Source organism: Otolemur garnettii, unplaced genomic scaffold (genome assembly GCF_000181295.1).
Source record: "Otolemur garnettii isolate 467f Iridium unplaced genomic scaffold, OtoGar3 scaffold00038, whole genome shotgun sequence".
NCBI classification, from domain to species: Eukaryota; Metazoa; Chordata; class Mammalia; order Primates; family Galagidae; genus Otolemur; species Otolemur garnettii.
The window spans coordinates 12,147,641-12,161,379 of NW_003852433.1; the positions used below are offsets into that span (position 1 = coordinate 12,147,641).

The 13,739-nt window shown below is 34.3% G+C and overlaps 1 protein-coding gene across 3 annotated transcripts in view; it reads left to right on the forward strand.

Annotated features, from left to right (window-relative positions):
* The window catches only part of MED13L (mediator complex subunit 13 like), a 303,234-nt gene that overhangs the window by 222,641 nt on the left and 66,854 nt on the right, over positions 1-13,739 (forward strand). For all 3 annotated transcript variants that reach the window (XM_023513279.1, XM_023513280.1, XM_012805266.2), the window contains 4 exons: positions 3,349-3,494; positions 6,411-6,605; positions 7,000-7,188; positions 11,397-11,562. In XM_023513279.1, coding sequence (XP_023369047.1) covers positions 3,349-3,494; positions 6,411-6,605; positions 7,000-7,188; positions 11,397-11,562 — 696 coding nt within the window. The remainder of the gene's footprint in view (positions 1-3,348; positions 3,495-6,410; positions 6,606-6,999; positions 7,189-11,396; positions 11,563-13,739) is intronic.

Here is a 13,739-nt window from a genome sequence, read left to right on the forward strand (position 1 = left end):
ATATGAATAGGTGGGTGAATTTTTAGTTCTTGTTTACAGAATGTTTTCTAGTTTCATTTTTATAGAAAAATATTATGTTTCAGATTCATTGACATAAAGTTGCAATAGATATATCTGTTTTATCATTAAAAGCTTCTTCACTTTATTTGTGGTTAATAATTTTTTTCATTCCCGGTATGGTTTATAGGAACGCTTCCCTACTTGTAGGGACATCTCCCTTCCTCAAATCAATCTTAACTAGTATTTTGTTGTCTTTGAACCTGCTCAGAAAACAAGTTGTATTTTGTTAGTCCTTTCTGTTCCTTTTTTCCTATGTTCTATTTTCATCATTCTGTTCTGTTGTATTTAGTCTTTGTTTTTTTTTTTTTTTCAATTTTATTTATCATATAATTTCTAGGCATATAAGTATATAAATTACCCTTTAAGTACTGTTTCTCTTAGATTTTGACATGTTTTACTTTTGTGGTCATTCAAGTTTAAATATTTTGTGATTGACATTACTATTTTTTCTTTTAGCTGGGGCTGGGTTTGAAGCCGCCACCTTCAGCATATGGGGCCGGCACCCTACTCCTTTGAGCCACAGGCACTGTCCCGACATTACTATTTTTTTTTATAGTCCATGATTTATTTAGAGAGTGTGTTGTTCACGTTTTCAAACAAATGATTTTATTTTTACCTTTTAAAAAATACCCGGATTTCTAACTAAATTGCACTGTTGTTAAAGAATTTGTAGTCTGTATGTCATCAGTTCCTAAGACTTGTCTGTGTCTTTTTTACCGTTCTTCTTTGTGTTCTTAGAAAGAGAGTAGGTTATCTGTTTATGGAAAGCCAACTTATATACTGAAATTTATATATTTTTGTTGATTCTATTTTTTGTATTCTTAATACAAAATAATTCCCTTATTCTGTTAAATACTGAGGTAAGTATATAAAAATATTTATTAATTTTAGATGTATCAGTTTCTTCTTATATTTTAATTTATATATATTTATATTCATATTCTGTACTATATGCCATGTGACTATCGGTACACATGTTCATGCCTATTTAAATTTCTCATTGAATTCCTCTATATTATAAAGGAATGAGGAATTTAAGTTTAAAATGTTTTAATAAGTAGTATTGTTATTTCTATACCAGTTTCTTGTTTGAATTCATGTGGCATATGAATTTCTACCTTTTATTTTCATTATTTTGGTAAGACTTTGCATATGTTTGGTGAGCAGTGTATGGGTGGATTTATTTTAATTTTTCAGCTACTCTGATAATCTTTGCCTTTTCACTAGTTTGCTTTGTTCATAGTCTCCAATCTTTTCACCTTCATCTTTCACTAGTCTTCCTTATTCTCACAAAGATGCAGCAACATTGCCTTCTAAATATGTCCTTCACTTTAATTCCATACTTTTGCAAATATAATTTTCCCTCCTTTGGAATTGTCATTGCCACTTTCATCTTTCACGATTCAAACCTCAGTTTAGATGCCTTGCTCCCCTCCACCCCCTTTCCTTTTTCATCTCCCTCTTTTTTATTTTTTAATGCTGTTCCCTTTTCAGAGAAGTTTTTCTGTGACTAACTCCTTTCTAAAATAGACCCACCTCCCATTGTTTTCTTAGTACTTTATTTCTTTAATGAAACTAAAGTTATTTATCTACATAAAAATTTAGTGGTATTCATATTGACATTACTATTATTTTAACCATTATGTGCTGATGGCTTGATATTAGCCATTAGAGAGAGACAGTAGGGAGGGTATCATGGTAAAGAAGTATTTCAAGAGTGGGTTACTTGAGGAAAATAATAGAGAAAATAAAGATTATTCATGAGTGGGTGAGGTAAGAGTGAGATACTTCTCTGGGAGTACCTTTCCAGAGAAAAAGGAGTATCAAGGACTCTAGGAAAGGGTGAGATAAGTTTAACTGTAGAGGAGTTTTATGTAAAGAATTACCTAAATCACATCTAATTTACCAAGTGAAGAGTGGAGAATTGACACAGTTGAGAAGGCCTGGAATATTGTAAAGTGGAGTGTCCTAAGAGAAGAGGGATGAGCCTCCAGTTTTAGTTTGAGTAAACTTGCAGTGGTTTATTGTTCTGTGTATTGTGTATTCATTTGATAGTAACTTCTGATCTTCAGCAGTGGGGGAGATAGTAGAAGTAACATTTGGACTGGTTTGTGTTCTGTAGTTAAACGTTTTCATGTTGTTGCATATGGGATGTAAGGTAGAAATAACTGATCTAGGCTCCTTAATTAGAGCCTCTAGGTGGCCCAGCAATCTGTGCTAGTGCTTGCTTGTACATGTTAGGAAACTGTTATCAGAGAGATGAGGTAACTTGGCCTCTATTATATTTCTACAATAATTTTTAGTATTTTTCTTGTCTTTTTATTTTTCTTAAGAGACAGAATTTTACTTTGTTGCCCTTGGTAGAACGCTGTGGCATCATAACTCACAGCAACCTCAAACTCCTGGGCTCAAGTGATCTTCTTGCCTCAGCATCCTGAGTACCTGGGATTATGGGCCCCTGCTAATATACTTGGCTATTTTTAGAGATAGCATCTTGCTCTTACCTTGTTTTAATTGTTTCTTGAAAAACCACTTTGTTTTTAAAGTTATCAATATAAAAGAAAAGTCATTGATTCAGTTTTTACTCTTCTCATTTATATCTCCAATCTTTGAAATGAATAATATTTTGAAATAAGTTATAAAAGTTAAATATAATAGATTACCAGTCCATTTGGAGACTTATATTACATTAACAGTTATGTTGGGAATATATATACAACAAAGTACTTCATTACTATTTTTTAGATAAAGAACTTTAACCATTTTGTATTGTTGTAAACTTATAAATTGGATGGTATATTATTCTAAGCATAAGCAAAACTACTTTGTTCTAGAATCAGTTACAAGCCAATTCAGAATCCATTCAGGGATTCTTTTGATCTTGTTCATAAGCTACTTTTTCTTAATAAGTCTTTTAACTGTTTTCTCATTTATTTGACTTAATACATTTTTGAGTACTTGCCATGAGAAAGTAGAAAAATGTTAGAATTCTCTTTCTGTTCTTAGGTGTTTATAGTTGGCATAGGACGTAGATGTTATGCAAATAAAACTGGAAGCTTTCTACACAACTTTTCAGAAGTTCAGAATATAACATTATCTGTTTTTCAGATTTATCTGCCTGCTTTAATTTAGATTTTGAACAGTGATCTAGAAATTTATGTTTTGTTCATTGAGGTCAGTCTCAGTGGATGGTTGATAAAGTAGAGTTGTATCTCATCTGTAGTTCCAATTTCTAGCACCTGTTTCTAACCAAATGTAAAATTGAATTTCTCATTCTTTCTTTTTTAGTGAGCATTTGTCCTGTGCTTTCACATTCTTTCTTCATGGAGAAAGTAATGTATGTACAAGTGTGGAGATTGCCCAACACCAGCCAATTTATTTGATTAATGAGGAGCATATACACATGGCTCAGTCATCACCTGCACCATTTCAAGGTAAGTAAGTGGTATGTTTCTGCTCTCCATACATTCACAACCACCACTGCGAGAATATCTACCTTGCCCAGTAATGTTTTGCAGCATGAGACCTTGTCTTAAATGGCATTTAAAAAAAAAAAAAAAAAAGATGGAGTCTCGTCACTGTTGCCTGGGCCAGAGTGCATGCAGCAGCGTTATCATAGCTTATTGCAACCTCAAACTCCTGGGCTCTTGTGATCTTCTTGTCTCAATCTGCCAGGTACCTGGGGCTACAGGTGTACATCACTATGCCCAGCTAATTTTTTCATTTTTGTCTCTCTGTTTGCCCAGGCTGGTCTCAGACTCCTGGCTTCAAGCAGTCCTCCACCTTGGACTCCCAAAATGAGGGAATTACAGGTGTGAGCCACTGCCCCCTTAAATGGACATTTTAAAGCTAACCATAAGGGTCAATTTTTGAAGAAGAAAGGAGAGACTGCCTCCTTACAATGAAGTAGTTCGTAGCTTGTTAATTTTTGCTAAAGCTTATAAAGTACATAGCATGGTCTTATGTGTAGTTGTATTGAAGAACAAATTACAGAGAATTTCCTTCAGAATGAAAGAAGATTTGTAAGTGTTTGAAAAATATAATTTAGTGAATAATTGACAAATATTATAAATTAAAGATTTTCGTTGTGTTTGTTAATAAGACTTCAAAAATGTGATGGCTTCCAGAATGTTATTATACAGTTACTATTTTAAAGTTCAACAAAAATCTCAAAATCAAATTTCTAGAGTTTTATAGTGTATAGTTTCTTCAGTGATATTAGTATCCTTATTATTTTCTTTTAAATATAGAGTGAATTGACAATAGGTATTTAATTGTGATTAAACTTAGTACCTCCATGTTTTCATTAATTAACAGTTCTACCACCTAGATGTTACCAAAATAACTTCATGTTGTTTTAATCTCAGCAATCTAAATCTTTGCCTTAAGAATTCAGAATTTTTGTGAATAACAGTTTTACAGTGTTATAATATTAGGTTGAACCATGTGGAAAAATTCTTCTTCTTTTTTTTGGACTAAAATATTTTACTTACTATAACAGCCTATTATATGAATAGTTAGCCCCCATTTTATTTATGATTGTTTTTGGTTTTTTACAAACTATTCTGATTTAATTTGATGAAAGCATCTGTTTCTTGCCCTCAAGATAATTAAGCTTTCTTTTCCCTTTCTGAGGTTTAAAAAAAGAAGATTGAGTCATCATTTTACTGTGTCCTAATTATTACCTTGAAATTCCCTCACCTACCCTCTTCCCCTTCTTCCTTGCAATACATTTTAAGCTATGCACTGTAAATTTGGGTATTTTACGTATGAGTTACTATAAAACAAAAATAATTTAATTCTCAAACAGTACACTTATGAGCTGTACAGATTGTATGTATTGTGGATTGTAAGAATTATCTAAATACTATTTCCTTCAGTGTTAAGGCACTAAAGACTATTTGATTTTATCCTAGATTTTATCACTCAAAGTAAAAGCATTTATTTGTGGGTAACAATAAAAGGAGTCACTAGTCATAAGGGAAGAGAACTGACTTTCTAACCTTAAAATTTGAGAAACATAATACGAAGAATACTAGGTCCTTATAGACAACTTATTTTAAATCTTATTGATTTGCCACTAATACCTCAAGTCATAGAAGACTTTTATGGGACATTATCCAGCTTACTTTTGTGATTGGTTTGGAGGAGGTAGCTACTTAGGGCAAGTGCTGGCCTATAGGAAATCATCATGCATGTAATTATCCAAATTAATGTGGGAATTTCCTAGAAGTATTAGTGTAAAAAAAGTTTATGTTTGACTTACTATATTGTTTGAAGTCAGTATTTCTATCCCATTTGACCATTGAAGAGTAGCAGAAAGACTCCAAGAAATATGTGCTGTCTGTGGCTCTCTCTTTCTATCTGATTGATGTGACGTATCATCTAACTGTTTAAAAAAAAAAAAGGACATCCATTTAATGACTTTGCTGAGTTTTTTTTTAAATTAAGGTTAAGAAAAAGTGGTCTTTACGCCCATAATGGTATTATTTGGAAAGTTGAAATACCCCAAGGCTAAGAACTATTTGGGTTATTCTTAGTATTATTACATTAACTATATTTTTGTGTCTTACTCAGTGAAAATGATATCAAGGTCCAATATTGAAAGAAGATAAGAGGACATTGAGACCTTTACTTTGAGTTAAATACCATTTTACTTAGTGTTGTTTCATTATCAGACCTTGAAAATAATTATAACCAAGATTAAAACTAAACATTATGCTTCAAGCTTTGTACATTAAGACTTATCTGCTATGGGATATTTTATTTAAATATTACTCTTTGATTACCACAGAAACTCAGGTTTCTCAGGAACCATAAGAAGAGGTTTTTTTCTTCTTCTTCTTCTTTTTTTTTTTAAAACCTTTTGTGATGGTAGAGTCTCACTGTATGCCAAGGCTGGTCTTGAACTCCTTATCTCAAGTAATCCTTCTGCCTTGGCCTCTCAAAATTCTGGTATTATAAGCATGAGCCAACAAGCTAGGCCAGGAATCTTCAAGTTCTAAGCAGCTTCTAGAATGTATGTAATGAATAGTTTTCTTCTGTTATGTTTACAATTATTAAACAGATGTGTATATGCTTTAATGTATGGATAGATTATGTATTGTGTGTTGATATAATTGTATAATATTATCCCTATTTGATTTCCTTCAATAATTGATGTGACTTGAGAGGCATATAAATATTCTTAAAACAAAACTTTTAAAAGTCAGACTTTAAAAGGAGGTAGGAAATAAAGAACAATATACATTAAGTGATGCTATGTTTTAATGTAAAATCATATCTGTAGTGCTGCAATTAAGTAGGAATTATTTCTCTAATGTGTAGCATGTTTTTCCTCCTCTCTATAGTACTGGTAAGTCCTTATGGCTTAAATGGCACGCTAACAGGCCAAGCATACAAGATGTCAGACCCAGCCACTCGTAAGTTGATCGAGGAATGGCAGTATTTTTATCCGATGGTGCTAAAAAAGAAAGAAGAATTGAAAGAGGAAGAGGAGTTGGGATATGATGATGATTTCCCTGTAGCAGTTGAAGTAATTGTTGGTAAGAGAAAGTATTTTGCCTGAAGAGCTTTATTCTATCTTCTTCAGCTTACCTAGTTAAAAAAAGATAATCATTCAGATTCATCGGAAATGATCTCTATAATTTTTTACATCTTTTTAAAAATTCTGTTCACACAGTGGTATATGCTGAGTAGTTATCTTGCCTGAAGCACCAGTGGTCCTTATATTCCAAATGCCATTATCATCAAGTTAGAACACATGTTTAAATAACTGTTAATTTATGAAAGAATGAAATGTATAATTTTTGGCAGTATTTCACAATCATGTCATTTTCACCTTTGATCTTTGACTCAGATCACTAGAATAATAAAGTTGGAAGCCTTCTATGATCTCTCCCTCAGGCCTGGTTCTCTCATTGCTCTCTTTCCTTACAGGTGGTGTTCGGATGGTTTACCCTTCAGCATTTGTTTTGATCTCTCAGAATGACATCCCAGTTCCTCAAAGTGTTGCCAGTGCTGGAGGCCACATTACAGTTGGTCAGCAGGGGCTTGGTAGTGTGAAGGACCCCAGCAACTGTGGGATGCCTCTGACCCCTCCCACCTCTCCAGAACAGGCAGTCATAGGTGAGCATGATCCTGGAATGTCCAGATGGAAGACATCCCCCCAAATCATATAGTCCCTATGTCATGGGACAGGTTAAGAAAACATTTGAGAAATTCCTGGTAGAAGAAGGTAGCAGAATAACTTGGGAATTTTATAAAATAGAGAAGGAAAACTTTAAAGAAACAGAATTTTTATATTTCACCATTTTAATTGTGCCCATATGAGTCTTTCTTCTAATTGAATAATTCAGTTGTATTTTTCTTTTTTTTTGAGAGGGAGCCTCAAGCTATCACCCTGGGTAGAGTGCCATGGCATCACACTCACAGCAACCTCCAACTCCTGGGCTCAAGCGAGTCTCCTGCCTCAGCCTCCCAAGTAGCTGGGACCACAGGCGCCCACCACAACCCCTGGCCATTTTTTGGTTGCAGCCATCATTGTTCTTTGGCGGGCCCGGGCTGGGGATTCAAACCCGCCACCTTAGGTGTATGTGACTGGCGCCTTAGCCGCTTGAGCCACAGGCGCCGAGCCAGTTGTATTTTTCTTAAGTTCTATGCACACACCTGCCCATTCATGTATGAGGCAGTAGACAAAATGTAGGTTGCTTTTCCAAAAATTTTAAACAAACGGAGAATAATAAATCAGAGAATGATTGAAACCTTTGCCCAAATGGCCATTGCCAACTAGGGACAAGTCTTGGATAACTTTTCCTGTATTATACTATAAAATTAGACTAGCACCTGGTCTGAATAAATACTTTGTCCTGTCGGTAATCTAGCTGCAGTAATAATGAGTGTTAATTACATGGAAAAATTTTGACAGTTTGAATAGTCTTCCTTCATGGAAAAATTCAGCAATTATTTAAATTGGGAACGTTTTTGCCTTCTTTGTTGAGTAGTATATTTCCTATATTGACTATTTTGTTTAGTTGACCTCATTTTAATTGGAAATTTGGCCACTACACAGTGGATACTTACCATACTTGAGCTGAAATGAAATTATTTATAGGCATTTAATGTGGGCCAGGTTGGAAATAAATTAGAGTAAATAAAATCTTGATTGTTTAACTTTGAAAACTATCAAGCATGATACATACTTACATGGTAATTTTCATGCAGATTATTTAAGATGGTATTTTGACGTTTTAGCGTGGTGCTTGGCCCACAGTGGGCATTCGGTAAAATGTTCATGGTTAAGGAACATACTGGGGAAAATCATAAACTTTGTGATTGAACACACCTAATGACCTTATTAAATTCTCATACTTTTTCTGAATCTCACTTTCCTTTCCTGTTAAATACATACTTTATAGAGTTGTTATACATGTACATATTATTAGGCAATATACTTGAAAGTGCTTTGTCAATATACAAATGCAAGTCATACACAAAACTCCAATTTGAGTGAACATTATCATTACCTGGAGGGAATTACTCAGATAGTGTTTGGGAGATGTAGAAATGGACAACCCAGTCTTTGTTTTTAAGAGCCATGTAGTTGCTAAGGTGGTGAAAAATATGTATCTATCTCTGATATAGTAATATCTATCCTGTTAAAGGATATGTCATCAACCAATAAAAAGTACTTTGGAGTCTATTATAGTAACTATCATAGAGAAGACAGATATGTCATTGTTAAGACTAGAATTATCAGGATTTTGAAAAGTTTTAATTTTATATCACATTTTGGATTTTTACCAATTTTACCACATTCGTAAGTTAACAGTTTTTGTTTGTCTGTTTTTGTTTTGCTTAGTACTTAGTGAAATTTGTGTTCAACTTAAAATTGAAGGCCTGCTGGTTATATGATTTCTCAGCCTCTGATTAGTTTAGAACTCTAAATTTCATAATAGAAAAACAAGAGGTTTTGTTTATTGTGGGTTTCAATGTGGACTTCTTAATTATAGCATAGGTCTTTAACTTCCTTCCTTCTTAACTATATATATGGTATTGTCATAGGCCTTGGTTAAGCAGATTCCCTGATATTGCCTCATTTCCTAAAACAAACTAAACTAAGTACAAGCTGCTGTATTCTTATAGTAAAACCAACTTGCCCAAATTTTCACATCATAGGATGTTAGATTACAGCTTAGAACTCTTGTTACTGCATCAAAAGAGAATCCTGGTCAGATTTGAGACTCAGTAGCTGTCTAACATTGACCGTTGCTATCCTTTTCTAGATATTGGACAAAGTGCCTCCTAAAAATGGCCAAGTTTCTCTAAGATGAGCAGGAGGCCTCGGAGGATTGATGGTTTTAGTTGAAATCACTCATGCCTTATCTAGATAGGTACATCCACTTGTTCTTCTGTTTGATATATAGGTGTAATTGGAGGTAACTACATTTAACATGCATTTAATAGCTTGGAATAATAAGCCTTATTTAATTTCATGTACGATATTACCCACATTTTAGTCCAGTCATTAAGTGCTTCTGAAAAGCATCAACCTAATTTAAATCAGAAAAGTCTCTGTGGTTTGTTTTTTCCTATCCCTCCTATCGTGCTTATAAATTATTTCCTTATGCCATGGGCATATGATCTCTTTAGCCCTAATGTAGGTTGTTTTAGGGAGAAGACTGTGTTACCTATTTCTGTTTGTATCTTTAGTTGGCCTAGTTCTATAATAGGCATTTGAAAACCTATTGTAAAATGGAAATGAATTCATTTGTATCATGAACCAAGTTAGGGAACTTTGAAAATAAAAGGTAGCAGTGAAAGACAAATTTCTTATCTCCTTTCAGTTATTTGATTTGTAATATTATAATACTTTCCTGAGAGACAAGAAAGCTTTAGTTCCTTAGAATGTAAGCATTTGGCTTTCTGTTTTGCTTTTTTTTTTGAAAAATAAAGGTAAGCCTTAACCTATAGGGATTATGTTGCTTTGTTACAAAGAGTATCAAGTTTGTGTTGTAAGATTACTTCTTTCTTTTCCAGATAGGAGTGGAGATTTTCCTGATTGTCTAAATTGAGTTCCCTCCCTCCCTCTCTTTCTTTCTTTTCTTTCTTTTCTTTCCTTCCTTCCTTCCTTTCTTTCCTTTCTTTCCTTTCTTTCCTTTCTTGTCTTTCTTGTCTTTCTGTCTTTCTTTCTTTCTTTCTCCTTGAGACAGGTCACCCTGTGTAGAATGCTGGTGGTGTCATTGTGGCTCACAGCAACCTCAAACTCTTGGGTTTCAAGTGAGATCCTCTTGCCTCAGCCTCTAAGTAGCTGGGGTTGTAAGTACCTGCCACAGGCTGGGCTAGTTTTTCTGTTTTTAGTAGAGATCGGGTTCTTACTCTTGCTTAGCTTGGTCTTGAACTCCTGAGCTTTCACCCACCTCAGCCTCCCAGAGTGCTAGGATTACAGGCCTGAGCCATTGCACCTGGCCTAGATTGAACGTTTTGGTTAAGATGTTTTATATCACAGTTCTATGCAGAATAAAACCCACAATAAAATCAGAATTTAATATTGGTTATTGATGTTATTTGTCTTCTATGAAGAAGAAATAGTAAAAACTCATAAACAATAGCCAGTCTCATCAACAATCGTAGTAGACATAGTTGAAAGAATTGGATTACACATCAACTATAGTTGGAAGAAAACGAAGTGGATTTATTAAAGAGAATGCTGTGCATTTTTACTCCTCTGATTGAGTGTCAAGACAACCTCATAGTGTTTCAATACTAAGTTTTCATAAATAATGTCAGGCATAAGGACAAACAGTTCTACGCAGAAATTTGAAATTCGACCTTGTTAAAATCTTTGTGTCATTAAGTTCCTTTGTGTCATTAAATTCCTCTTACCCAGAGCCCTCTGTGCTGTTTTACAACCATTTAGCTAAATGATCATAAAGCTCCCTCTACTGTTTGTTTTGCCTTGAAATTTATTTATTGTGTTGGGATTTAAAAATTTAAAGCCGTCAGTGTGTGTTTGCGTCTTTAATAGTATGATGTATAAAGTCTTCCTTATAAATTGTATCTAATGCCTCTGTATTAGAATGAGAAAGAGAGAGATGATTGGATTAATTGCTTTAGGAAAAACACAAAGAATCATATAAAATGCCGGGGATGGGAGGGAAGGCATCCTGACACAAATTTTATGTAGAGCGTAGATAGTGTTATTGCCAGGGAGTAAGTACAAAGTTATATGAATGTGAGTTTGAACAATCAAAATGCATATTTACTTTAAATAAGATAGGATTCTATGTAGTAGGAAATCTTTTCAGAAAATTCTAATCCCAAATTATCTTTTCTAGGTGAGAGTGGAGGTATTCAGAGTGCTGCCAGTCACCTAGGTTCCCAAGATGGGGGCATGATAACTATGCACAGTCCAAAGAGATCGGGGAAGATTCCTCCAAAACTCCACAATCACATGGTCCATCGAGTCTGGAAGGAATGCATCCTCAATAGAACCCAGTCAAAGTATGTTTTCTGGATCTTGCCTGGGTCATAGTTTAGTAACTGTTTTCTTATTGCTATGTGAAGAGGGTCAGTCACTTTGCACTGTGGTGTGAACAAACTTGAGAGATCATTGATTGGTATTTCATCTTTTTGAACATACTAGAGTCAAATTCAAAACAAAGATGTTAAAATTGAAATACCTACTTTACTTGATTTGATTGTCCAGGAATTGACATTCCTGATCATCTAAAGATTGGCATGGTATTTATCTGATGTATATTTTTTTTGCGGTTTTATAACTTTTATTTGATGTGTCAGATAATCACTAGTTAGTTCTCATCTGCATTGACTGTCTGTAGATTTTTGAAAATGGTAATGGAGGACTGCTCAAAGGAGTAGGGCACCGGCCCCATATACCGGAGGTGGTAGGTTCAAACCTGGCCCTGGCTAAAAACTGTAAAAGAAAAAAGGAAAATGGTAATAGATACATAGGTAACCAAAGTATAGAGCTTGTTTGGTGAATCTTCATCTTCATTACGTTTTCTGGACAACCTCACATGGATACAATATGGGACATTCCTTATGCCTTCGGCCTATATAGCTTTATTGAACCTGATCAATGCATACATCTGGAGTTCCCATCTCTTTCATTGCAAATTTTCAGATCTCTTAAGAGTGCCTGAGGGGCAGGCTTCTTGAAGCCTATTCAGTGGATGCACTTGTGAATGTTGATGGTGTATTCTTAAGTCACCACCTCATTGATGGCAGAATGGCCCTTCTTCTCGCCACCCTTCCTGTGGGAACCATTCTGCCAGGCCCAAGTTGGAAAGCTGATCTGATATTTTTGAAAACAGGTGGCTCAGGTATTTACCCTGAATGTCAGGACAGTAATCAGGGGTTTGGTTTTTATTTGTAATACCTATCTATGAATCCTTCCCAATTACAAAGGGAAACAACTTTCTTTGCTGATTTACTATTATATACTAGCCTTACATTTTCACTGATAATACATTTCTGAACTGAACTGTTACTCTTCTGTTCGTTGATTTTGGAGAATGATGTTCTTTTCTTCTTGTACCTGACTTTTTCCCTGTCCTTTTCTTCCCTCCCTTCCTCCTTGCTTTCCTGCTTAACATATTTTTGTGAGCCCATTGCTCAGTGTCTTAACACATTTTTGGAAAAAAGGGAGAATTATTTCTAAGAGACTGCTGGTGATTATTTTAATTGCCTAAATGATAATGACAAACAGTAGTCAATAAGTACTATTCCCCTTACCAAGATTTATATAAACATAATCAGCTTCGTTTTATATCTGTTTTTATAGGGAGTGAGATGTCTACTTTCTTGACTGACACAAATAGGCAAATGAGTCTTGATTCTCTGGAACAGAATGAATATAGACATTCTTGTCAATAACTGCTAATAACTCTACTCATTTAGAAGTCAATTAAATGTTCTTAAGTGATGCCTATTCAAAGTTTTATATACAGATTTAAAACCTACCCTTTGGACCTAGCTTGTAGCAAATTCATACTAAATATTTAGCCTAATGAATTGGTTTTAGAATAGGCCACTGATGATGTAGTAGATAAATTTTAAAATAATTGCAGTGGAAAATCATGTGACATTCTAGAATTGAAAAGGTATTTCTAGTTGCTTTAAAATAATCCTTTCCTTCTAACTGTAATTCCTAGATAATTTCCAAGTTAACATTTCTTTTTCTTTTCCTTTCTTTGTTTTTTATCACTATTACCCTTATTATCTCCACAACTCTTAACATAAGGCTATAGCCCCTTTCTCAGTAGCACAGAATAGGGAGGTAACACATCCAGGAGAAAAGAGGAGAGTGGACATCAAGAAACATTTTGCAGTAAAGCCATTATTAAAACGCTACAATATCTAATGTAGCAAAATCAGCAATTCAAAAATACTGCCCCACATTCTTATTTTCATTATGTAATAATAGTGGTCTACTTTTTGTTACATTGAGTGACATGGAGGATATATTTTTGTTTTCTGATTTTTAATTGACATTAAAAGTGGTGGAATGCTGCCTTTAAATGGTAGCAAATATTATACAGGTTGAGCATCTCTTATCTGAAATGCTTGGGACCAGAGTATTTGGGATTTCAGCATTGTAAGTGGAAACTGAATACTTTTTGGAATATCTACATATACATTTTGAAATATCTTGGGGA